We start from the raw sequence: 23,797 nt of genomic DNA on the forward strand, positions 1-23,797 counted from the left end.
AGATTAAGTGGCTGTGTACTTATACACCTGTCAGCAATGGGTGTGGCTGAAATAGCCAAATCCACTCATTTGAAGGAGTGTCCACATACTTTTGTATATATAGTGCATGTCAAGTTTGAGTTCTATGTGCCCCCTGTGTATCATCAGTGGGCTAGGAAGCACCTCTAACTGTTAGCCAGCCTGTGTGAAAAGAAGATTCCACTGGAACGGTGAGGACGACTAGCACTGTCTGGACCAACAAGTTCTAGTCTTTCACTCAAACCTGTATGCATATTCAATAGTCAGTCCCTCTTTATGTCAAGCTGATCCAATACAGTGTTGTTAAAAAGATGTGTAATTATCTGTAGCTACACAATTACAGCTCTCACAATCTCAATGGAACAGCAATGTCTCTATGCAGAGCCATTGATAAAGTGGGTAGAAATCTGAAGAGAAACCTTTGCTAACTTTTCTTTACAAACGAGTCACGTCATCAACCAGAGGCAAGACAGAGGACACACACACACACAGAGAGAGGACATAACACTGGTTTGCACAAATCATCCATTTAATTGAGGTCTCTATTGTGTTTCATCATGTACAAATCTCCTGAAAACAAAGCTGTTGGGATGAACACTCAGACAACTGATGGTTCCTACAAAAGTTCTCTATGTCAGACAAGACAGGATGTTGCCGTCAACTCCTTGGACACGGACAGCAGGGCTGAGGTCAATTCCAATAAAGAATTGTAAGTTCTAGAAGTTGAATTGAGAAATTCCATTCTAGAATAGGAAAAAGTGCCTTTCGTTTTCAAAGGCACTTTAATTCAGAATTCCAGTTCACATACTGACAGAATGCAATTGTCCCCTATGTCTGAGTGAGATAATACTGTAGTGGACACAGAAAGCTGATACACTTTATGTTTCAGCTTAGTCAATGGAAGAGAGATGTAATACTGTACTGAATTAAGCTGGAATCGAAAGTCAAACAAACAAAAAACACTTGCTTGTTTGTCGTAAAGAAGAGAAGGGGTGTTGTAACCTTGGGGAGAGTCTGCTATAATTTTTTTTTAAATAAAACAGAAAAGTGCTCCTTCCTCTTTAATGATACACTTAAATGAATAGCACGAGAAACTATATGTTATAAAGGCGCCGTAACAATCCTGTTTTTCCATCTACAAATCGGACTAAAAACAAGGCTTGTTCTTCAAATAAACATGGGCTTTAATTAGAACTTTTCCAGTGCACTCAATTTTTTACACAAATAGTTTGGACTATTTGGACATTTTATATGGACTGTTGTCTGTAGTGTCCATTGTTGATCATGACATTAATTTGTCAGAGGAGCAATAAAGTAATTTATACTCTATTCCTTTCTATTTTTTTTTTAACACATCATGGGCAGCACAGTCTGAGACAGTAGGGTGGTTCCACGTGTGGGAGCGGAAAATATTTTGTGCATCTCAGATTGTTCTGGCAATTCTCACATAGAAAATTCAGAAAGGAAATAAATGTTTTAAATGCTTTTTATATGTATCACAAACCATTTTTGATAAAATATTGATGGAAGGGCCATTTTATTCCCTTTTAAAAAGATCCCTCCTGTAAGACCCTATGATCGTAAACTGTACGGACATCTTGGTGTCATAGTCCTTGTAGTGTGCTCTAAAATATGGAGTATGTCTATATTCTGAACAATAAAAGCACTCGTTTTTGTTCTGGTGGCTTTGGGCAGTATTTCTAGAGTCTGACATTCATTTTGCTGTCTATGTTGAAGTGACATGTTGGGAGTTGTGGGAAGAGGGCCTTCACTACATCCTGTTGCAGCCTTTTGGTTGGTTTAGTGCACGTGTCAAACTCATTCCACAGAGGGCTGAGTGTCTGGGTTTTTGCTCCTCCCTTGTACTTGATTGATGAATTAAGGTCCCTAATTAGTAAAGAACTCCCCTCACCTGGTTGTCGAGGTCTTAATTGAAGAAGGAAAAAAAAAGCGCTGACATTAGACCCTCCATAGATTGAGTTTGACACCCCTGGTTTAGTGTATCAGAATAGTCTGTTCCCAGCTGTTGATCTGTGACCGACAGGTCAAAGAGCAGGTGAAGTCATGTGACAGAGATTTGTTTTGATTGGTCAGGAACAGTTCTGATGTTGTCCTGGCGACCCTTAGATCAGATAACATCCACTGTGGCACTTACTGTGTCCTCAAAACAGAGGGAGGAGAAACAGGTAGGCAGACAATAGAGGTGGGTAAAATAGATCCTGGGTGAACTAGACACTGGTCCTGGGTTAGTTTAGCATTTCCTCAACTAATGGTGAAGGTCAAGATTTAAGGAGGGTAAGCTGATCATAGATCCATACCTAGGGGCAACTTCAGCCCAGAGCAGGAAAATAGAAAGGGGGCAAAGAAGGCAGCTAGTGAAAACCTCAAGCGAGCCTGGAGAGGCCAAAGTAGTGTAGATCAGAACTCTGGGTGGGAGGGAGCGGGCAAGAGAGGGGAGGAGAGAGAGCGGAGAGCGAGATAAAGGAAGTAAATGCTGTAGAGCAGTGTTTCTTAATCCTGGTCCTATGGACGCTAAGCGGTGAACATTTATTTGTGTTTTGCACTAGCACTACCAGCACTCTAGACTAACTTTTTCAGTTGATGGCACATGATTTGGTCAAACCAATAAAAATAAAAAAAATAATAATTGGTAGCGACCTGACCTGTGTTCCATAATATACCTGCATTCCATAAGGAACCAGGCTAATAATGACTGGTCATCTTTTAAATTAGCATGCCCTTGCAGGGCTTGACATTTAGGTAAATTTGCCAGTGGCACACCAGGCCAGTGGCAACTCAAAGCTACTAACCTGAATGGAAAAGAATACTGGCCCGAGAGAGCGGACACCATTGGAATGTTCTTTTGCGGGCTGAGCAAGTAGCCTAAAATCTACCTTTGCTTAATCTCAAAAATGATGTTTTTGTTCGCTATGTTAAAACAGTCACACTACAGTTGTAAGGTCTATAAAATCTGTTTTCCCGATTTTATTTTCCAGGTTTTCGAGTTCTCCAAGTTTTTCCCCAGGTTCACACTCAAAAATCACACATTTTTTTATTTTATATGTTGGGATGTTCCAAGTCCACAACAATGCTTAAACCACTTGAGGTCTGGGTGTTGCCCTTTAATTAAACTGCACACCTAGCAAGAGACCCTTGTGTTTAGCTAGCAGTGTTTTTGCACTGTACAGTGTAGGCTAAATGTGATGGCAGTCCATTTGAAAAACAAATACCCCATGATTGAATCAAATCATCTTGATATCATTCTACCAGGTAAACTTCATTTGCAGAAATTGGGAAGGTTGTTTGTGAAAGCCTTTAGTAATGTTCATTCAAACTGCGCATGATGACTGAATTGCGCATCGCAAAGATTCAATCAAGACATCGGACTAAACTTTTTGAATACCTGGTCTGCATACCCATTGCTGACTGAATAATTCTTGATAATAATAAAAGAAAGCTAATTGTGAACCAAAAACTAACGTGACCAGACCCAAAAATATATAAAATCACAGGCACCCTAACGATCAATTAAAATTGGTGTCGCACTACCAAGTCAAAGGGTTGCAAATGCGAGTGTTGCGTTTTGAGCCCCGACTACCCAGCTGACTCAAATTATCAAGTCATCATCAAGCTTTGATGACTTTAAAAATCAGGTGTGTAGTGCTAAGGCAAAAAACTAAAACATACAGCTTTTGGGTCCCCAGAAACAGGATTAAGAAACACTGAGTAGTTTGTTAGCTAAGCGCTAGGTGGGTCAGGTAACAGGTTGATTGAGAATTAGAACTCTGTGTGTAGAGGATGGCTGTAGTCCATGTTCCCTAGTGGGCTTTCACTGGGCTTCATAAACACCCCCTCCATGGCCCTCCACAGGCTGTGCTGGCTGGGGCCCGTCATAGCGTGCACCTCCCTCTGCCCGTGGATGGGCCGGCCGTACTGCTCCCCCGTAACAGATAGCAACGTATCAGTGGAGGCATGCTGGAAGCGGACGGCTTCCTCACGCTCCCATACCAACCCTTCGCACTGCACCATCCACTCATCCAGGTGGTCCCCCTCGCCCTCCTCACCAAACGCACTCACCTCCTGAGAGGGGGGGGGGGGGGGGGGAGTGTCAGAGAAAGCATTATCAACAATCATACAATGTTATCTTCTTGGTATTGTAGTTAGTGATTGAGGGGGGAATACAGAGCAGGGGTTCATACCAGTTACAGGTTTAAGACAGTATACCACACCACCTCCTGTGCCATTAAAGGGGAATTTCACTGCTGCTCTATTTCACTATATACAGTATGTCCGTTAATATGTTATGAACATATCATGTACGATAAGACACTGTCTGCACTCTTTAGGTCCTTAACTGAAGTGTTTGTTCCAACTGTGTAGGAGTCAAAATAAGAATACTGGAAGAGATGAGACCTGCACACAGTCAGAAAATTTGCATTCAAGCCTCAGACTGTTACAATAATTTGACAATGTGCAGGTCTGCATCTCTTCCATGAAAATTGAGAATTTCTTCACTACACATATACGAGCGTTTCTGCATCTCAGCGGTAGAAACGGGCCAGCTACAGTTCCTGGTTGTAAGCAAACCACAATATCCAGAATTCATAGCGATTTCATTGCCGCCCGTTGATGTTTACACAATTGATGCGAAAAATATCAAAATGTCTGTTTGTAGCCAGCAATTTCAGCCAGAGGATTTCGAAATGGAACTGAAGAATCAACTGACGGGGTTGCCATGTTGTTGAACATGTACGCTATTCCATGGATTTTCCCCTTCACTTCAAAAGAGGAAGGCATCTGAACAGCGCAGCAGAAAAGAGGACATGGTAACTAACTACATTTGTTTATCTAAACCAAAATCTAGCTAGCTTTCTTAATACACTGGCTAGACATTCCAAAGCATATAAATATAATTAGCTAGCTACTATCTGGCGAAGTGATTTGTAACTTTTGTTTGGTTAAGTTAGCTAGCTTACTACCGCAGAGGCTAACGTGACAATGTGTTATCTTTAGAGTACTATCCCATCAACATCTTCAGAGACATCATCAAGCTCAGCAGCAGGAACTAGTGTGACTCGCCTTCTAAAATCATACTAAAATCGGTCCATGACGAGCAAATAAATATACTGGAACTAGGCATAATCATGGTCCGTGTCTTGTCATAGTTGGCTCCAACTTCTACTCTAGTTCTCGCTCTATTACAGAGGCTTACTTGACTGTTCATGCAAGGCTTGATGTCTACTTTGGAGAAGGGAGGTATTAGTAAGGAGGGTGCGTATTGTGTTTAGGTTAGTATGCATGATCTTTAGAAAAATCACCAATACACGAAACAGTCTACAAGTGCTCCTCAAACTTTTCATACCCTTGCAGTCAGTTCTTTCGCATGGGGTAGATAGAGGGGCTGTTAGTGTACTCTTCTAGCCTATTAACTCTATTGGCAGTGCTTGTCAACTCAAGAGCACAACTATAAGTGCTCATACACAACAATACAAGACTGTTTGCAAGTCAAGCCTCCCTCAAACGGTTCACATCTTTTAACAGCCCATCTCAATGCCCCATTATTGTGTAACAAAACATACATAAGTTAGGGGATAGATCAGCTTTAATATTGCAGATACATTGACGTCCATCAATCTCTCAACTATGAAATAACACAGAATCATGTAGTAACCAAAAAGTGTTAAACAAATCAAAATATTTTATATTTGAGATTCTTCAAAGTAGCCACCCGTTGTCTTGATGACAGCTTTGCACACTCTTGGCATTCTCTCAACCAGCTTCACCTGGAATGCATTTCCAAGTCTAGAAGGAGTTCCCGCATATGCTGAGCACTTGTTGGCTGCTTTTCCTACAATCTGCAGTCCAACGCATCCCAAACCATCTCAATTGGGTTGAGGTCGGGTGATTGTGGAGGCCAGGTCATCTGATGCAGGACTCCATTACTCTACTTCTTGGTCAAATAGCCCAAATATATAGCCTGGAGGTGTGTTGGGTCATTGTCTTGTTGAAAAACAAATGATAGTCCCACTAAGCCCAAACCAGATTGGATGGTCGCTGCAGAATGCTGTGGTAGCCAAGCTGGTTAAGTGTACCTTGAATTCTAAATAAATCACAGACAGTGTCACCAGCAAAGCATCATCACATCTCCTCCTCCATGCTTCACAGTGGGAACCACACATGCGGAGATCCGTTCACCTACTCTGCATCTCACAAAGACACGGCGGTTGGAACAAAAAGTCTGGAATTTGGACTCATCAGACTAAAGGACAGATTTCCACCGGTCTAATGTCCATTGCTCGTGTTTCTTGGCCCAAGCAAGTCTGAAATGCAACAAGTTCAATGATTTTACTGATTTACAGTTCATAAGGAAAATCAGTCAATTTAAATAAATTCATTAGGCCCTAATCTATGGATTAATGAATGTCAGGGGAGCAGCCATAGTTCGGTCTGGGAGAGCATAAGCCCACCCAGGCCGGTTGGACGTACTGCCAAATTCTCTCAAATTGAAGTTGGAGGTTTATGGTAGAGAAATTAACATTTTTTTTTTTTTATCTGGGAACAGCTCTAGTGGACAATCCTGCAGTTAGCATGCCAATTGCACGCTCCCTCAAAACATCTGTGACATTGTGTTAGAGTGGACTTTTATCATCCTCAGCACAAGGTGATTTGACACACCTGTCAGGTGGATGGATTATCCTGGCAAAGGAGAAATGATCACTACCAGGGATGTAAACAAATTTGTGCACAAGATGAGATTTTTTTGTGTGTGTATGGAAAACATGTTGGATATTTTATTTCAGCTCATGAAACATGGGATCAACACTTTACATTTTCTCCCCAATTGGTAGTTACTGTCTTCTGCCATCGCTGCAACTCCCCTACGGACTCAGGAGAGGTGAAGGTCGAGAGTCATGCATCCGGCAAAACACAGCCCTGCCAAGCCGCACTGTTTCTTGATACACTTCTCGCTTAACCCGGAAGCCAGCCGCACCAATGTGTCGGAGGAAACACCTTCCAGCTGTCGACTGAAGTCAGTTTGCAGGTGCCCGGCCTGTAGTGACGCCTCAAGCACTGCGATGCAGTGCCTTATACCGCTGTTCCACTCGGGAGGCTGCTCTTGCTTTTCACAAGAATGGAGCATGGCATGTTTAGCTTGTTGTTGGCTAATCATAAGTCAAAGCGGCAATAGGCTACAGTCATAGAGCCTCCATGCGTGGCAAAAGTTAGGAGACATCTAATCAATGGAAGATGGAATTAAAATGACGGAATACAAAGCTAAAAGGAGAAGGAAGGGCTACAACGCCCAAGAGCCAACAGGTATGCTGCTATTCTGAATGGAGATATTTGTACTAAAAACAGGAAAAACCCATGACTCGCTCCATTGAAAAACAGTCACCAGAATCAAAGATTATACTACAGGACTGCTTTGCTAATGGCTTCATTAGAAAATGTATCGGCGACGTTGTCCCCAAAGTGAGGGTTCGCTGCATCCCCAATTCCCAAAAGCCCTGGATTAACACAGAGGTTGGCGCTGAACTAGACAGGAAAGGGCAACTGCACACAGAGTTATCATAGACAACCCTGAGGCTACGTCCAAGGACAGGAAAAAAGTACAAGAAGTTCCGCTGTCACCTCCGCAGAGTCATCAAATGAGCAATATAGGAATAAGGTGGAATCAAACTACACAGGCTACAACCCCGCTGCTTGTGGCAGGGGCTACACTCCATTCCGGATTGATTGACCTCCATTTTATGTAAGCTTTGACAACATTGTGCTGGGTGTGAGGGCCGCCACCAACCCAGGGTGATCTCGCTCTCCGAGGCCGACGTGAGAAAGGTCTTTAAATCAGGTCAACGGCCGCAAGACCGCAGGGCCCGACGGTATTCCAGGGCGTGTTTTCAGAGCATACGCAGAACACAGTTGGCATATTCACGGTGATTTGCAACCTCACCTTATCACAGCCTGGTTACAACTTGCATACCACCCCAACAGATCCATAAATGATGCAATCTCAATTGCTCTCCACACTGCCCTCAACCAGCTAGATGAGAGGAAAACCTATGTGAGAATGCTGTTTATTGACTACAGCTCAGGGTTCAACACCATTGTCCCCTCCAAGCGCTTCACCAAGCTTAGGACTCTGGGTTTGAACACCTCCCTCTGCAACTGGATTGTGGTCTTCCTGACGGGCCGACCCCAGGTGGTGAGGGTAGGCAACATTACCTCCGCCACACTAACCTTCAACATAGGGGCCCCACAGGGTTGTGTGTTTAGTCCCCTCCTGTACTCCCTGTTCACGCACAAATACAGCACCATTAAGTTTGCTGAAGATCACCAGCGATGATGAGTGCCAGGCTTTTTTGTGCTATACTCGACTTGAGTGGGTTGAGTCACTGACGATCTTCCTATCTGGTCTTGCGCCCCCTCGGTCTCGTGCGGTGGATAAGATCTTCGTGGTCTGTTGATATCCCTCTAGTGGTGTGGTGCCTGTGCTTTGGCAAAGTGGGTGGGGTTATATCCTGCCCGGTTGGCCTAGTACGGTGCCACACTCTCCCCCGACTCCCCCGTCTCAGCCTCCAGTATCTATGCTGCAATAGCCTATGTGCCGGGGGCTAGGGTCAGTCTTATATCTGGTATAATTCTCCCGTCTTATCTGGTTTCCTGTGTGAATTTAAATATGCTCCCTCTAATTCTCTCTCTCGTTCCCGGAGGACCTGAGCCCTAGGACCACGCCTCTGGACTACCTGGCCTGCTCATGCTGCTGATCCAGTTTCAACAGCGGCTATGGAACCCTGACCCGGTCACCGGATGTGCTACCTTGTCCTGGACCTGCTGATTTTGACTTTGCCTTTCCTGCTGTCTCGACCTCTGAATGCTCGGCTATGAAAAGCCAACTGACATTTGCTCATGAGGTGCTGACCTGTTTCACCCTCTACACCAACTGTGATTATTATTTGACCCAGCTGGTCATCTATGAACGTCTGAACTGTACTCTTATAATCTCCACCCGGCACAGCCAGACGAGGACTGGCCACCCCTCAGAGCCTGGTTCCTCTCTAGGTTTCTTTCTAGGTTCCTGCTTTTCCAAGACACCATGCTTCTAGATCTGCATTGCTTACCGTTTGTGGTTTTAGGCTGGGTTTCTGTATAAGCTCTTTGTGAGATCTGCTGATGTAAATATAAATACATTTGATTGATTGATAGATACAGGGAGGCAGTCCGTGACCTGGCAGTGTGGTGCCTGAACAACAACCTCTCCCTCAATGTAAGACCATGGAGCTGATCGTGGACTATAGGAAACGGGGGGGGGGGCACACCCCCATCCACAGGGCTGCATTAGAGCAGGTCGAGAGCTTCAAGTTCCTCAGTGTCCAAATCATTGTCCAAATACACGGGCACAGTTGTGACAGCTCCGGGCGTGACAGCTCCTCTTCCCCCTCAGGAGGTTTAAAATGTTTGTCTTGGGCTCTCAAAAAGTTCTACAGCTGTACCATTGAGATCATTTTGACTGGCAATAGCTCTGCCCTCAATCGCATGGCGCTACAGAGGGTGGTGCGGACGGCCCAGTACATCACTGGGCCAAGCTCCCTGCCATCCAGGACATCTATATCAGGCGGTGTGGGAGGAAGGCCAGGAAAATTGTTAAAGACTCCAAACACCCAAGACTATTCTATTCCACACGGCAAGCGGTACCGGTGCATCAAGTCTGGCACCAACAGGCTCTTGAACAGCTTTTACCAAGCAATAAGACTGATAAATAGCTAACAAAATAGCGACACCTACTGATTTAACCGTATATCTTTATTGACCGTAATTTTTTATGTCTACGCACACTCACAGGGCCCTACACACTCACTCATATATTAATACTGACTCCACACACACACCCACTCACATACAAGCTGCTGCTATTCTGTTTCTTATATCATTTTGCCTTGTCACCTTACCCGTGGATACATATCTCCATTACTCCAGTATCCCTGCACATTGAAAATATGGCATTGGAACTAGAGGTCGACCGATTAATCGGAATGGACGATTAATTAGGGCCGATTTCAAGTTTTCATAACAATCGGAAATCGGTATTTTTGGGCGCCGATTTTGCTTTTTTTTTTTACACCTTTATTTAATCTTTATTTAACTAGGAAGGTCAGTTAAGAACACATTCTTATTTTCAATGACGGCCTAGGAACGAGGCAGAATGACAGATTTTTACCTTGTCAGCTCAAGGGATCCAATCTTGCAACCTTACAGTTAACTAGTCCAACACTCTAACCACCTGCCTCACAAGGAGCCTGCCCGTTACACGAATGCAGTAAGCCAAGGTAAGTTGCTAGCTAGCATTAAACTTATCTTATAAAAAACAATCAACGACTGTCGTTGCTCCAATGTGTACTTAACCATAAACATCAATGCCTTTTAAAATCAATACACAAGTATATATTTTTAAACCTGCATATTTAGCTAAAATAAATCCAGTTTAGCAGGCAATATTAACCAAGTGAAATTGTGTCACTTCTCTTGCGTTCATTGCATGCAGAGTTAGGGTATATGCAACAGTTTGGGCCGCCTGGCTCTTTGCAAACTAATTTGCCAGAATTTTACATAATTAAAGGTTGTGCAATGTAACAGGAATATTTAGACTCATGGATGCCACCCGTTAGATAAAATACAGAACGGAATAAACATTTTGTTTTCGAGGTGATAGTTTCCGGATTTGACCTAAGGCTCGTATTTCTGTGTGTTTATTATAGTTAAGTCTATGATTTGATATTTGATAGAGCAGTCTGACTGAGGGGTGGTAGGCAGCAGCAGGCTCGTAATAGTCAAAGGTATATGGTTTAGAGAGAAATAGTCGACACGTTATAATTCCTGTAATAACTTGTGGCTGAACTTGAAAGGGGTTCGTTCCTTCGTTATTTTACCGTTCATGTCTTCCATAGAGAATGTCTTGATCTACTTCAAATAAGGTCTGTGTTTCGTGCAGGCTTAAACCGCCTCAGCATTTTGATACCTGTGTAAATCTCACTAGGACAAGGTAACGTTTGTGAAAATATTTTCATAAATCCACTCACAAAAAAAATTATCTTGGCTTATATTTAGCCAATATTGATCAGAGTTACCTTTTCCTATGGATATCTACACAGTTCTAAAATTGGCAAGGTGGTGTAAGCCTACATGAAACACAGACCTTATTTTAAGTGAATCTAAAAATATCCTATGGAATAAATGAATGGAACCGCTTTTCAGATTTTGCTAGAAGGTGTCATGGGAATTATGACTAGCACTTTGGTAGTCAATTCTTACCATGTCCATTATTAAAATAGGATTTCCTGCATATAGAAATTACAGATTTTGTTTTCAACATTCATCACAGGTAACTTAAACTATTTTTATTCAAACAGTTGAGAGTATTTGTCTCCTAAGCAGACTTCAGTATCATTGTCACTTCAGAGCTGTGTGTGTGTTTTACAGATGGCAGAGAAAAGCAGAGCACCAGTGTGGAACTATTACATGGAATTGGCACCAGTGAAAGCAAGGTGTCTTATTTGTGAAAAAGATATAAGCATGGGATCAGCAACGGCTAAATAAAGAAATACCACCAACCTGTGGAATCACCTTAAGAACACCCATCCAAAAGCCCATATGTATTATATTAAGTTAAAATAACTAATTGAGTATTGTTGCAATTGTCATTATTACAAAAGAAAGATATATATATATATATATACACACACACACACATTTAAAAAAAAAAAAAATTGGCTGATTAATCGGTATCGGTTTTTTTTGTCCTCCAATAAATCGGTATCGGCGTTGAAAAATCCTAATCGGTCGACCTCTCATTGGAACTGACCCTGTTTATAGTATGCTTACTTAGTCTTCTTCATATTCTTATTTCTCTTGCTTTTTCTAGTATTGCATTGTTGGGTTTTGAGTTTGCAATAAAGGCATTTCACTGTACGTGTGCATGACACATTAAAACTTGAACTGAACACTAGCTAGCCTCAATTAGACTAGCTAGCTTCTCCCGGTTTGATGCAGTCAAGACAGGTACTACACAATCATATTTGATAAATAACATAGAAAATGGCAGCTATTAGTCTACTATAGCGCAAGTCGGTTTGGTTGCTCTCTCCCTCCCTCCCTGTAACACTCGTTCATAGAACGGCCCCTCCCACACCTGCTAGAGAGGCACCTCTCTCCCTACTCTCACGCTTTATCAGCACTGGTTAATAAAGTAGCTTAAAGTACTTTTCTGCTTCCCTCACTCGGATCAGAATGGGTCTGGATCCGACAAGGTCTATACAGAACGGGTCTAGTTGGCCTCGGGTCCGTTTGGAATGAGTCTCTATATTTTGAAAATAAATGTATGCATATCGGGTGCGAAAGCCCCAGGTCCATTTCGGAACAGGTCCAACTTTTCAGACCTGTGAGTGAGCAAGAGGATGTCTGTGTTGTCATCCATCTCAAACTCACAACGGTAGTTCTTCACTGGCAGGACACGCACTCACCTCGACAGACAGACCCCAACCAGTGCCCGAGCACCTGTCCTTTTACCTCCAGACTCACCATTCCCAGCTACAGTACACCTAGATCAATGGTCAGTGGCTCTGAAAAGCCAATGATAAAGGCTTGCACTCCTTTATTTATTAATGTTGCACTGTTGGCAGTAGGTGCACTTGATTCAGAAGCCCTGCACACCAGGTAGGCAAAGTGTTCCCATTTTGAACTATTTAAATTTGTCTGAAAATACCGTGAGATCTGTAGCAAAATAGTGCCCGTACTGCAGTGGCCAATCGGATAGCTCAAATCACAGTGGATACAGCTTCCACAACCCTGCCACTACAAAGTTTGATTACTAGCCTCCGTGAGATTTAATAACTTAAAGCCATGACCTGAAAGAGACAGTCAAAGAATACAGCAAAGAGCTGCTGTTTGATTGAGATCATGTCTACATTTTTATTCAGCACTCTCAACACTGTTACAAAACATAAAACACACTATCCCTACTTCCACATGCGCTGCAATGAACGAGTAGCCAAGTGTATAGATAGCCCTGCGTTTTTACTATCATTAGCAGCCCGTCTTGTCTATTTTAATATGGAGGAATATTTCACTTTCTCTGGTGATAGGAACAACATGAATTTGTGCATGATGCAGAGCGACTCGAGTTTCGCCATCAGGTGGAAGACGGTGACCCCTCTTTCTGGTCAGTCTCACTCCCTCAGCTTTGCCTCGCAAGTGCTACACCAACTGATCTATTTTGTTACCAAAGCTTTTGAAATATAATAGGGTCTGCTGTGATAATGTATTAGCCCTACTGCACAAACCTCATTCCTTCAGAACAGTTTTAGGTTCATGTTACATTTTTAAGCCATGTAAAAAAAGATGTGTATATCATTCAGAGTGGTAGATCTCTGCTTGCTTTTTGACTGCAAAAGTGATCTTGACTCAGAAAAGGTTTGTGACCACTGACCTAAAGGCAACACACATATGCACAAACACACCCATGTCTGTGCGAGCTTAACGCTAGTAGCAATGCACCCCCCACCAATCCACTCCTGGGGAAGCACTGGTGATCAATTTAGCAATTTCTTTTAGAAACAGTCATAGCCCAGCTCCAATATCTCCAGGCGGGGTTGTAATGCTCATTCATGAAAACATGCTTATATGTTGCATGTGACAGTTTGATAAATCCCAATAATTTGTTGCGCACACAAATCCTAGAATCACATACGCCAAAATTGAGTGAGAAATGTTTGCACGGTTGATAAATGAGGCCCCAGACCTCTTGGCTGAGACCGTAATACGCTTGCTTATACAGGGAGCCAGGCTACAGTGTCTTTCAGAACAAAATAAACAAGTATTGACATAGGCTTTGTCCCAAATCACAGCCTATTCCCTGGGCCCTGGTAAAAACTGTGCCCTAAATTGAGAACTATTTAGGACGCAAACATGATGTTTCCCCTGACCTGGTTGGAGGACAGCGGAGAAGCAAAGTAGTGGCTGTGCAGGTTGCGTCCGGTGTTGAGGTGGGTGAGGCGGATGGTCTGACCACACTTAACAGGAGTCCCCCGGTGACATAGGGCCCCACTGGTGCCCCGTACACTCCAGTAACTGTTGCTGTCCTCCACTGTGGTCACCCCTGTCACTGACTGCTGCCCGCTACCTGGCAGGGGACACACAGAAATCAATACACAGACAGAAATCAATACACAGACACACAGACAGACACATAAAAAAAAGTACATTTAAGAACACCAGTCATTAACCTTGAGTGGACACACTCAAAAAGCAAAGAGGGACGGAGAGATTATCTAATCAAGCCATCCTGATGTTTCCATTTTCTCTGGCCAAGCCAGCTAGCAGCTAGCTGGAATGTATTGACTCACCAGATCCGTAGCGCACGTCGTGAGAGTGCAGTCTGACATTGTGCTTTACATTTAACAGCTTCACGACCGAGCCGCAAGTCACAAAGCTAAGTTCCGTTGCGAGCGATAGCACAAATAAACATGACAATAGGAAAAAGCGAAATAAAAAGTGTGCGGGGCCAGTGCGTTTATCCATTACAGCTCTCCGCTGCCACTAAAATCAGTGACTGATATTAGTTTGTTCTACGTCATCGAAATGGTACAGTGGCAAAGAAAGAGCGAATCTTCCTTTGCGCCTGCTGCTGGCGCGGAGTAGTTATTGCAGATTCGAGACATTACTGAGAAGTGATGGAACTTTTGAAGGTTTTGTTAGAGTTGAGTATTTCTGAGGCTTTGTCGTTTCTTATCGCTGGAAACAGTACTTTTAGTTCGTTATTTTTACTTCAATCGCTGCAGAACGTAGTCGTAGGACTTGACGTTCCGCCCATGTCCACCAGAGGGAGGGGGTGAGATCCACGAGCTAAAACCCGCTTCTGTGACACAGCAGCGGGACGCCGGAAGTTTCCTCAACACCGGAACTCATCAGCCATTTCTATTATTAGAAGCTGCATGAAAAGATTGCAGACCAACACACGTTTCAAGGATTTAAATAAAATATCGTCGCAGGGTTAGAAGTAAGTTATTTTAACAAAGGAGTTTGGTGACCAGTAAAATAATCCCGCGCCAAAATCATAAGAACAATATAGCCGTGACTCGACTGAGTGTCCCCCTGGCTGGTTAGCTAACATATTGCTATTGTTAGCTAGGTTACTGCGAAGTGCAGCTAGCCTAGGGCCCTTGTTGTCTACCAGTACAGTGATTTATCAACAAAACATATTTCTAGTTGAAGTCAGGGGTACATCATTCACAATTTATGGTTCATTATCAACGTGTATTGTGAAAATATTATCAACGTGTATTGTGAAAATATTAGCCACATGGCTAGTAACGTAACGAATGCAGGTTGTGTGCTAGCTAGCCGTTTAGGAAATTCAAAACTATGAAAAGGCATAGATAGCTATGTTTTTTCCAGAGAGAGCATTATATACAACTGTAGGGGAAGTTGGCTAGAAACCCAAGCATCACAGAGAAACAGTGGTTCCCTAAGTGCTGTTGCCATTTTCTGGTCACAGCTGTTTTGTTGTCTTTTGTGCGCGAGACGTCAATCATCTCTAGTCTAGGGGAACATTTATGTTCCAGATTCGCGCAACTCGTTCTGTTAAGCAATCCATCCACGAGTCTCTTCTGGACATTAATCCGTGGGATTCAGTGCCATGCTATTGACTTCTTTGCGGTCCCATCGACCCTGTATTCTCGAGTTTTCCTGGTTTGGTGCATCTTTGCAGCTCTGAGACCAATATTCTCTGATGATACAAATTCTCTCTAGCGCAGTGGTTCCCACTTGACCTATCCACAGGGAGGTACTTGAGAATAATCATGAGACCATAGGCCTACTGGTAAAACGCACACTAGGGGGTACTCCTGGCAGAGCAACATTCAGTTGGGGGTACAGCAACCAAAAAAGGTTGTGAGCCACACACTCTCCCACTCATATTGTGTTAACCTGTAGTGCGTGTCTTCTGTTAACCTCTAGTGTGTGTCTTGTGTTAACCTGTAGTGTGTGTGTCTGTCCAGGCCTTGCAGACATGTCTGACTTCATCGACAGCGAGGCTGAGGAGTCAGAGGAGGAATTTGAGGAGAAAGACCTGAAGCCCAAAAAAACCCAGGCGTTTATGGATGATGGTGAGCTTGAGCAGATGATTACAATTGACTGATTTCTTATGTAATCATCAGAAGATGTGTGAGTATGACAAGTTTAATGTCTGTCAGCCCGGGCAATTCTTCTGTCATGTCTTCATCAGTCAGTTCTTTGTGTGTGTGTGTGTGTGTGTGTGTGTTTATGAGCAAATGTGTTTGCGTGTGTGTTTAATGCTTCCTCCTCCTCCCCAAACAGAGGAAGAGGAGGAAGAGTTGAACACAGAGGACCAGGATGAGCACGGGAACCTGAGGGGGCTCATCGATGATGATGTGGATGAAGATGAAGAAGCGGAAGAAAAGAAGAGCGGAGGAGCGGGTAGCGGCAGCGACTCAGAGGATGAAGTCAGACACAGGCGCAAAAAACGCAGTGAGTTTGGGCTTCGGGGGCCTCACTTATAAACTTTGCGTACATTGCACTCTAAATGTCTGCTTGCGCCATTTCTGAAAAGACTGCACCCGTACAAAAATATTGAGATTTATAAACTTTGGCGCAAGCCATACATACGCATGTTTCCACGTTATAAATCAGACCCGCCCTGAAACTGTGCACGCATGAACAAGTATTAAATCTCTGCCTGTAAAACGCCCATCATTCACCTTTTATGGTGACAATAACACCCTTTTTTGCTATACTTTGGAAGTATTGGATTTAGGCTAAGGCAGTATCTAAAGGAAATAGCAATGGCGAACTTGATTAAATGTCTCTGGAAGTGTTGGCAGTGACATTTTCTGCCGTTTCTGTACAATGTGTTGTGGACCTGTGAACCGATCGTTTGAATTCAATAATGTTTTGCGTTTACTTTTTCCCTGACCTAAATATACTGTACTGCCCACAAATGATGAAACATTGCCTAGTAATCTATGTACACTTTAATTTTCTTTCAACTACAGTATGCCTACACACAGTGGTAGCCTGAACACTGTATATTATAAACCGTTCTCCCTTTCGGATGCATAGGCTAATATTTCAAATATTTTGATGTATCTAATATGCCCAATTAAATGTGCATGGTAATTTGTTGTAGGCTAAAGCTTCTTCTGCAATATGAACCAATCATGGCCAGAATTGGTGGTGAGGAATTTATTCTGAAATGGTTATGAAAATATGTATTATAAATGGAATATTGTTTACTTGAGACATTTGAAATGACAGTAGGCTATTCAGACGTACAGTAGCCTACAAAAACATAAATGGAAAAGGTGAACCGTCTTTTCTACCGTTAAACTGCGCTCAGAGTCAGATTGCATAGAGCAAAATACTTGAGAGTTTATCTTTTTACTACTGTAAAGTGGGTCCAATTAAATGAGAGATGGGATGTTGTAGGGCCTATAGGCTACTTTGCGAGTACTTAAGCATCACAGTCAGAAAAGGTGAGGAATTTATTCTGCAATGGTTCTGAAAATATAATAAATATGAATCTTTTCCCTATGTCTAATTATTTGACATTCTAAAAATAAATTTTTGCTCCTCACCAATGGCAAATGGCTGCATTCTTGTTAAGGTTTTCCTGTGTTTTTTTTTTTTATGAATAAGCTTTTCATCATATCCCTCATTTGCACAACATACTTACTTGCCAGTTTGCAATTCAGTATTTCAACCACTAGCAGATGTGCGAACACATGCAGGCAGACTCAATAGCCTTGGCTTTTCTAATGACTGCCTCGCCTGGCTCACCAACTACTTCTCTGATAGAGTTCAGTGTGTCAAATCGGAGGGCATGTTGTCTGGACCTCTGTCAGTCTCTATGGGGGCGCCACAGGGTTCAGTTCTCGGGCCGACTCTTTTCTCTGTATATATCAATGATGTCGCTCTTGCTGCGGGTGATTCCCTGATCCACTTCTACACAGACAACACCATTCTGTATACTTCTGTCCCTTCCTTGGACACTATGCTAACTAACCTCCAAACAAGCTTCAATGCCATACAACTCTCCTTCCTTGGCCTCCAACTGCTCTTAAACGCTAGTAAAACCATATGCATGCTTTTCAACCGTTCGCTGCCCGCACCCACCCGCCCGACTAGCATCACCTGGACGGTTCCGACCTAGAATATGTGGACAACTATAAATACCTAGGTGTCTGGTTAGACTGTAAACTCTCCTTCCAGACTCATATTAAACATCTCCAATCCAAAATCAAATCTAGAATCGGCTTTCTATTTCGCAACAAGACCTCCTTCACTCAAATCGCTGAAGTTGGAGACTTTTATTTCCCTCACCAACTTTAAACATCAGCTATTTGAGCAGCTAACCGATCGCTACTGCTGTACATAGTCCATTTGTAAATAGCCTACCCAATCTACCTACCTCATCCCCATACTGTTTTTATTTACTTTTCTGTTCTTTTGCACACCAGTATCTCTACTGGCACATAATCATCTGCTCATTTATCACTCCAGTGTTAATCTGCTAAATTGTAATTATTCACTCCTATGGCCTATTTATTACCTACCTCATGTCTTTTGCACAAACTATATATAGACTTTCTTTTTTTCTACTCTGTCATTGACTTGTTTATGTTATTGGCTTGTTTATTGTTTATTCCATGTGTAACTCTGTTGTCTGTGTCAAACTGCTTTGCTTTATCTTGGCCAGGTCGCAGTTGTAAATAAGAACTTGTTCTCAACTAGCCTACCTGGTAAAATAAATAAAACAATTTAAAGCATGGTCTAAAGTTTACTGGGTGTTAAGCACATTCTCACTTCATTTTTATAAATACCAACGTATGTGTAAAAACTGTTTTTCTGCCCCTCTCCTCCCTCTTTCTCCTTCCCTCCCTCCAGACTATGATGACTACCTGGATGATGATGACCTGGACCTCATTGAGGAGAACTTGGGGGTCAAAGTCAAGAGGAGGGTAAGCAGACATATCCTCTCTGGCATGCTTTCAATCGGGAATCTAAGCCTATATTAATAAAGTCGCTGATCTAGGATCATATCCACCTTGGCTATATAATCATATCATTAGATCATATTAATTATTATCTAGAAGGAAAAACTGATCCTTTAGCAGATCTCCTACTCAGAGATGCTTTGTTATTAAAATGACTCACGATTACATGTTAGTAATGGCACACATTCAATTATCATATGAACGCATGGACCCCGGTTAAAAGCTCTCTCCCTCTGTGGCCCTGACAGAAGAAGAAGTATGACCGCGTGAAGCTGATGGATGATGATGAAGATGACGAAAAGGACCAGATTGCAGACGAGATCTTCCACGGAGGAGACGGAGAGGGGGAGCTGGAGGAGGGAGAGACCGTCGACCCACCCCTCCATCGCCATGGTGAACGCCACGATGAAGAGGAGGAAGAGGAAGGAGAGGAGGAGTCAGGTACTTGCGATAAGGCTAATAATGTTACAGATTTAAGTATTTTTGAGAAACTAAAAGCTCTATATAGGCAAATGTAAATATATAACAGGAAAGGGAATTATACATACTTTTGGATGAATACTTCCTGGTTGTGTAACTGATTTCAATAATTTCCTCAGATATTGACGACTTTATTGTGGACGACGATGGCCAGCCCATCACAAAGAAGAGAGGCAAGTTCTCAGGATACACGGACGCGTGAGTGTTCACACACACCTCAGTCAACTAGACAGAACGGTATGATGCCATTTGACCTAGTTCTTTCCTTCCTGCATTCAGAAAGTATTCAGACCCCTTTACTTTCTCCAATTTTGTTACGTTACAGCCTTATTCTAAAATTGATTAAATAAATAAAATACCTCAGCAATCTAAACACAGTACCCCATAATGACAAAGCGAAATAAGGTTTTTAGAAAATTTTCCAAATTTCTTAAAAAATAAAAAAAAACAGAAAATCTTTATTTACATAAGCATTCAGACCCTTTGCTGTGAGACTTGATATTGAGCTCAGGTGCATCCTGTTTCCATTGATCATCCTTGAGATGTTTCAACAACTTGATTGGAATCCGCCTGTGGTAAATTCAATTGATTGAACATTATTTGGAAAGGCACACACCTGTCTATGTAAGGTCCCACAGTTGACAGTGCATGTCAGAGCAAAGACCAAGCCATGAAGTCAAAGGAATTGTCTGTAGAGCTCAGGGAAAGGAATGTGTCAAGGCACAGATCTGGGGAAGGGTGCCAAAACATTTCTGCAGCAATGAAGGTCCCCAAGAACCAAGTGGACTCCATTCTTAAATGGAAGAAGTTTGGAACCACCAAGACTCTTCGTAGAACTGGCCACCCGGCCAAACTGACCAATCGGTTGAGAAGGGCCTTGGTCAGGGAGGTGACCAAGAACCCGATGGTCACTCTGACAGCTCTAGAGTTCCTCTGTGGAGATGGGATAACCTTCCAGAAGGACAACCATCTCTGCAGCACTCTACAAATCAGGCCTTTATGGTAGAGTGGGGAGACGGCACTCCTCATGACAGCCCGCTTGGAGTTTGCCAAAAGGCACCGGAAGGACTCTCAGACCATGAGAAACAAAATTCTCTGGTCTGGTGAAACCAAGATTGAACTCTTGGCCTGAATGCCAAGCGTCATGTCTGGAGGAAACCTGGCACCATCCCTACGGTGAAGCATGGTGGTAGCAGCATCATGCTGTTGGGATGTTTTTCAGCGGCATGGACTGAGAGACTAGTCAGGATCGAGGGAAAGATGAACAAAGCAAAGTACAAAGAGATAATTGATGAAAACCTGCTCCAGAGGGCTCAGTACCTCAGACTGTGGCCAAGGTTCACCTTCCAACAGAACAACGACCCTAAGCCCACAGCCAAGACAGTGCGGGAGTGGCTTCGGGACAAGTTTCTGAATGTCCTTGAGTGGTCCAGCCAGAGCCCGGACTTGAACCCGATCTAACATCTCTGGACACCTGGAAATAAATAGCTGTGCAGCAACACTCCCCTGACAGAGCTTGAGAGGATCTGCAGAGGAGTGGGAGAAACTCCCTAAATACAGGTGTGCCAAGCTTGTAGTGTCATACCCAAGAAGACTCCAGGCTGGAATCGCTGCCAAAGGTGCTTCAACAAAGTACCGACTGAGGGAACCTATACTTATGTAAATGTGATATTTCAGTTTTAGTTTTTTGTAAATTTGCAAGAATTTATAAAAAACTATTTTTGCTTTGTTGTGGAGTTTTGTGTGAAGATTGAGCAGAGGGAAATTATTTAATCCATTTTAGAATAAGGCTGTAACGTAGCAAAATGTGGAAAAGGCGTCAAGGGGTCTTTCCGAAGGCGTTGTACATAGAAAGTGCAGAACAAACATTGAGAGTAGAGTCTTATTTAAAACTTACCCGTTCAAAGCAGCTATGATCCATTTATCTATTTATTTTAATTACGTATATTCGTTTATGAAGCAGCTCTTCAACATGCCTACCAAGATATGCACCTAATGTATGAACTTAGGTATGAAGTGATCAAACAATACAAAATGGAGTCTCACCCTCTCCCTCACTCCTCCATACCCCATCCGTCTCTCTTCCTCATTCCTCTTTCCTCTTCTCCCTGTCTAAAGAGCCCTCCAGGAGGCCCAGGAGATCTTCGGCGGTGACTTTGACTTTGCCGAGTTTGATGCTGACGGAGCATATGACCAGGGTGAGGAAGAGGAGGAGGACCAGGACGAAGAGAGCTGGGACCGGCCCAAGAAGCAGACGAAGAGGAGAGTGGGGAGGAAGAGCATCTTCGAGATCTATGAGCCCAGCGAGCTGGAGAGTAGTCACATGACAGACCAGGACAACGAGATCCGCTCCACAGACATGCCGGAGAGGTTCCAGGTGTGTGTGGGGGGTTGTGCCATCTCAATCATAGTTGTGCCATCTCAATCAAGCCCTGTGTGTGTGTCTCACCCTCTCTCTGGGTTCTATTCTGTAGCTGCGTTCCATCCCAGTGAAGCCTGCTGAGGATAATGAGTTAGAGCAAGAGGCAGAGTGGATCTACAGAAATGCCTTCTCAACCCCCACCATCTCCATGCAGGTAGGAACCCCTGACCATACTGCACATTCACTTCATACATACTACACACTGACTACATACTCACACACTATCTTAGCCCACCCCACCATCTCCATACCGGTAGGAACCTCTGACCTTACTATAAAGCCCTAACTTACGATATGATATATCCAGGGCTCCAGAATAACGTTTTCTCCTGGTGGCACTGGTGCAACTAAGTTTTTCAGTTGGTGGCACCAGGCCATGATTTGGTCACACTAGAGCTGTGGCGGTCACACATTTTCGTCAGCCGGTGATTGTCAAGCAAATAACTGTCGGTCTCACGGTAGTTGAACGTTAATAAACATAAACACATTTATCATCTGGCTTCCACGTATGCTGACCCTTTGGAACATCTATATTTTAAAAAGTAATAAATCCATTATTTATTTTAGACGGTTCTAAAGAAGCATGATATGAAGAAAATGTAGTCTTTCAAAATAACAGAATAACATACTCTTGAGTTATCCTAATCAGGCTATGCAAAAAGACTGTGGGTTACACAAGTTCATTTAGCAGACAAGATTTGCTTAGAATTCCGTGGCATTATTTTCTGGTAATGAACAATACAATTGAACAAAGCTGAATAAAATCAAAAGATACTTTCATCACAGGAATCGTGAGGATAATGTACTTTTACAGTTTGACCAAATCATGGGTTTAGCCTCCTAAAAAATAGGACATTTTTAGTGAGGTGACCATGTAAAATGTGCAGCTCGCACCGATGCGACTAATTAAAAATGTAACTCACACAGCCAAGTCAAATGTCACAAAATGCGACTAAATGGTCGCAGTCTGAAACCCTGGATATATCCATATCAATCATCCTCAATGCTGGTGTTACCTACAACCACCACATACCTTACAGACAACACACAGACACCCAACACCCCAATAACTCACTAAATATCCCATTTCATTCTCCTCATCCAATACCTCACCCAATCGCACTATCTTCATACACATGAACAGCCCAGCACATTCCTTACTGTCTCGGGCCGGCACCATACTCTTCTTTCTTTGTTAAAAAACTATCAACTGTTTTCTGGGTGTTCAGGAGAGTACAGACTACCTGGACAGAGGGACCACCACAAACCTCAGCAGGAAAGGCCCCAGCACCATCGCTAAGATCAAGGAGGCCCTCAACTTCATGAGGAACCAGCACTTTGAGGTACACCACCCGATTACATTTGCGTGAGTGTGTAGTGGCTAAGGCCCTAAAGGCGTCCGCATACAAAGGTTTGGTTTGATCCTAGCAGATCTTGGCTAGGCGACGCAAACGTCTGTGCTCGCTTATTCCCTTAAAATAACTTTGCTTGAAAAACAAGCAATATTACTGTTTGTCCCTCTTGAGACGCCGTAGCAACAACATAGCCAAAAGTCAGAATTAGTCTGTAAATCAAGCTTTACAGTGGTGTCTGTCTCATGTTCTCACCCACTTTACATTATTTGTTTTCTCCAGGTTCCGTTCATCGCATTCTACAGGAAGGAGTATGTAGAACCGGAGCTCAACATCAACGACCTGTGGAAGGTCTGGCAATGGGACGAGAAGGTAAAGGATGACCTCTTCACAACCTTTGGCATCTAACATGACTTTGAGGTTCACACCCCACACACTTTTGCGTATACCAGCAGTTGGTC

The 23,797-nt window shown here is 43.1% G+C and overlaps 2 protein-coding genes and 1 long non-coding RNA gene across 4 annotated transcripts in view; 2 read left to right on the forward strand and 1 right to left on the reverse strand.

The window, feature by feature from the left end:
- LOC149980048 (uncharacterized) overlaps window positions 1-8,753 on the forward strand; it is a 242,647-nt gene extending 233,894 nt beyond the window's left edge. The window contains exon 3 of the long non-coding RNA XR_016483779.1: window positions 8,730-8,753. This is a non-coding gene — a long non-coding RNA (uncharacterized LOC149980048). The remainder of the gene's footprint in view (window positions 1-8,729) is intronic.
- LOC110534213 (stromal cell-derived factor 2) lies at window positions 530-14,666 on the reverse strand. The gene is made up of 3 exons (XM_036933322.2): window positions 14,415-14,666; window positions 13,995-14,191; window positions 530-4,098 (listed from the first exon to the last, which is right to left on the reverse strand). The coding sequence occupies exons 1-3, from the start codon at window positions 14,587-14,589 to the stop codon at window positions 3,796-3,798; spliced, it is 675 nt and encodes a 224-aa protein (XP_036789217.1). The 5' UTR covers window positions 14,590-14,666; the 3' UTR covers window positions 530-3,795.
- A 269-nt stretch (window positions 14,667-14,935) lies between these two features.
- Window positions 14,936-23,797, forward strand: part of LOC110534212 (transcription elongation factor SPT6) — a 51,331-nt gene continuing 42,469 nt past the window's right edge. For both annotated transcript variants that reach the window (XR_016483778.1, XM_021618930.3), the window contains exons 1-10: window positions 14,936-15,067; window positions 16,068-16,175; window positions 16,387-16,557; window positions 18,973-19,046; window positions 19,331-19,523; window positions 19,682-19,760; window positions 21,681-21,939; window positions 22,037-22,138; window positions 23,214-23,327; window positions 23,619-23,708. Coding sequence is in view for 1 of the 2 variants with exons in the window: in XM_021618930.3 (XP_021474605.1) it covers window positions 16,079-16,175; window positions 16,387-16,557; window positions 18,973-19,046; window positions 19,331-19,523; window positions 19,682-19,760; window positions 21,681-21,939; window positions 22,037-22,138; window positions 23,214-23,327; window positions 23,619-23,708 (1,179 nt within the window). In the remaining variant the exon portion in view is untranslated. The remainder of the gene's footprint in view (window positions 15,068-16,067; window positions 16,176-16,386; window positions 16,558-18,972; window positions 19,047-19,330; window positions 19,524-19,681; window positions 19,761-21,680; window positions 21,940-22,036; window positions 22,139-23,213; window positions 23,328-23,618; window positions 23,709-23,797) is intronic.

This window comes from Oncorhynchus mykiss, chromosome 10, assembly GCF_057628025.1.
Source record: "Oncorhynchus mykiss isolate SJ-2025 chromosome 10, ASM5762802v1, whole genome shotgun sequence".
NCBI classification, from domain to species: domain Eukaryota; kingdom Metazoa; phylum Chordata; class Actinopteri; order Salmoniformes; family Salmonidae; genus Oncorhynchus; species Oncorhynchus mykiss.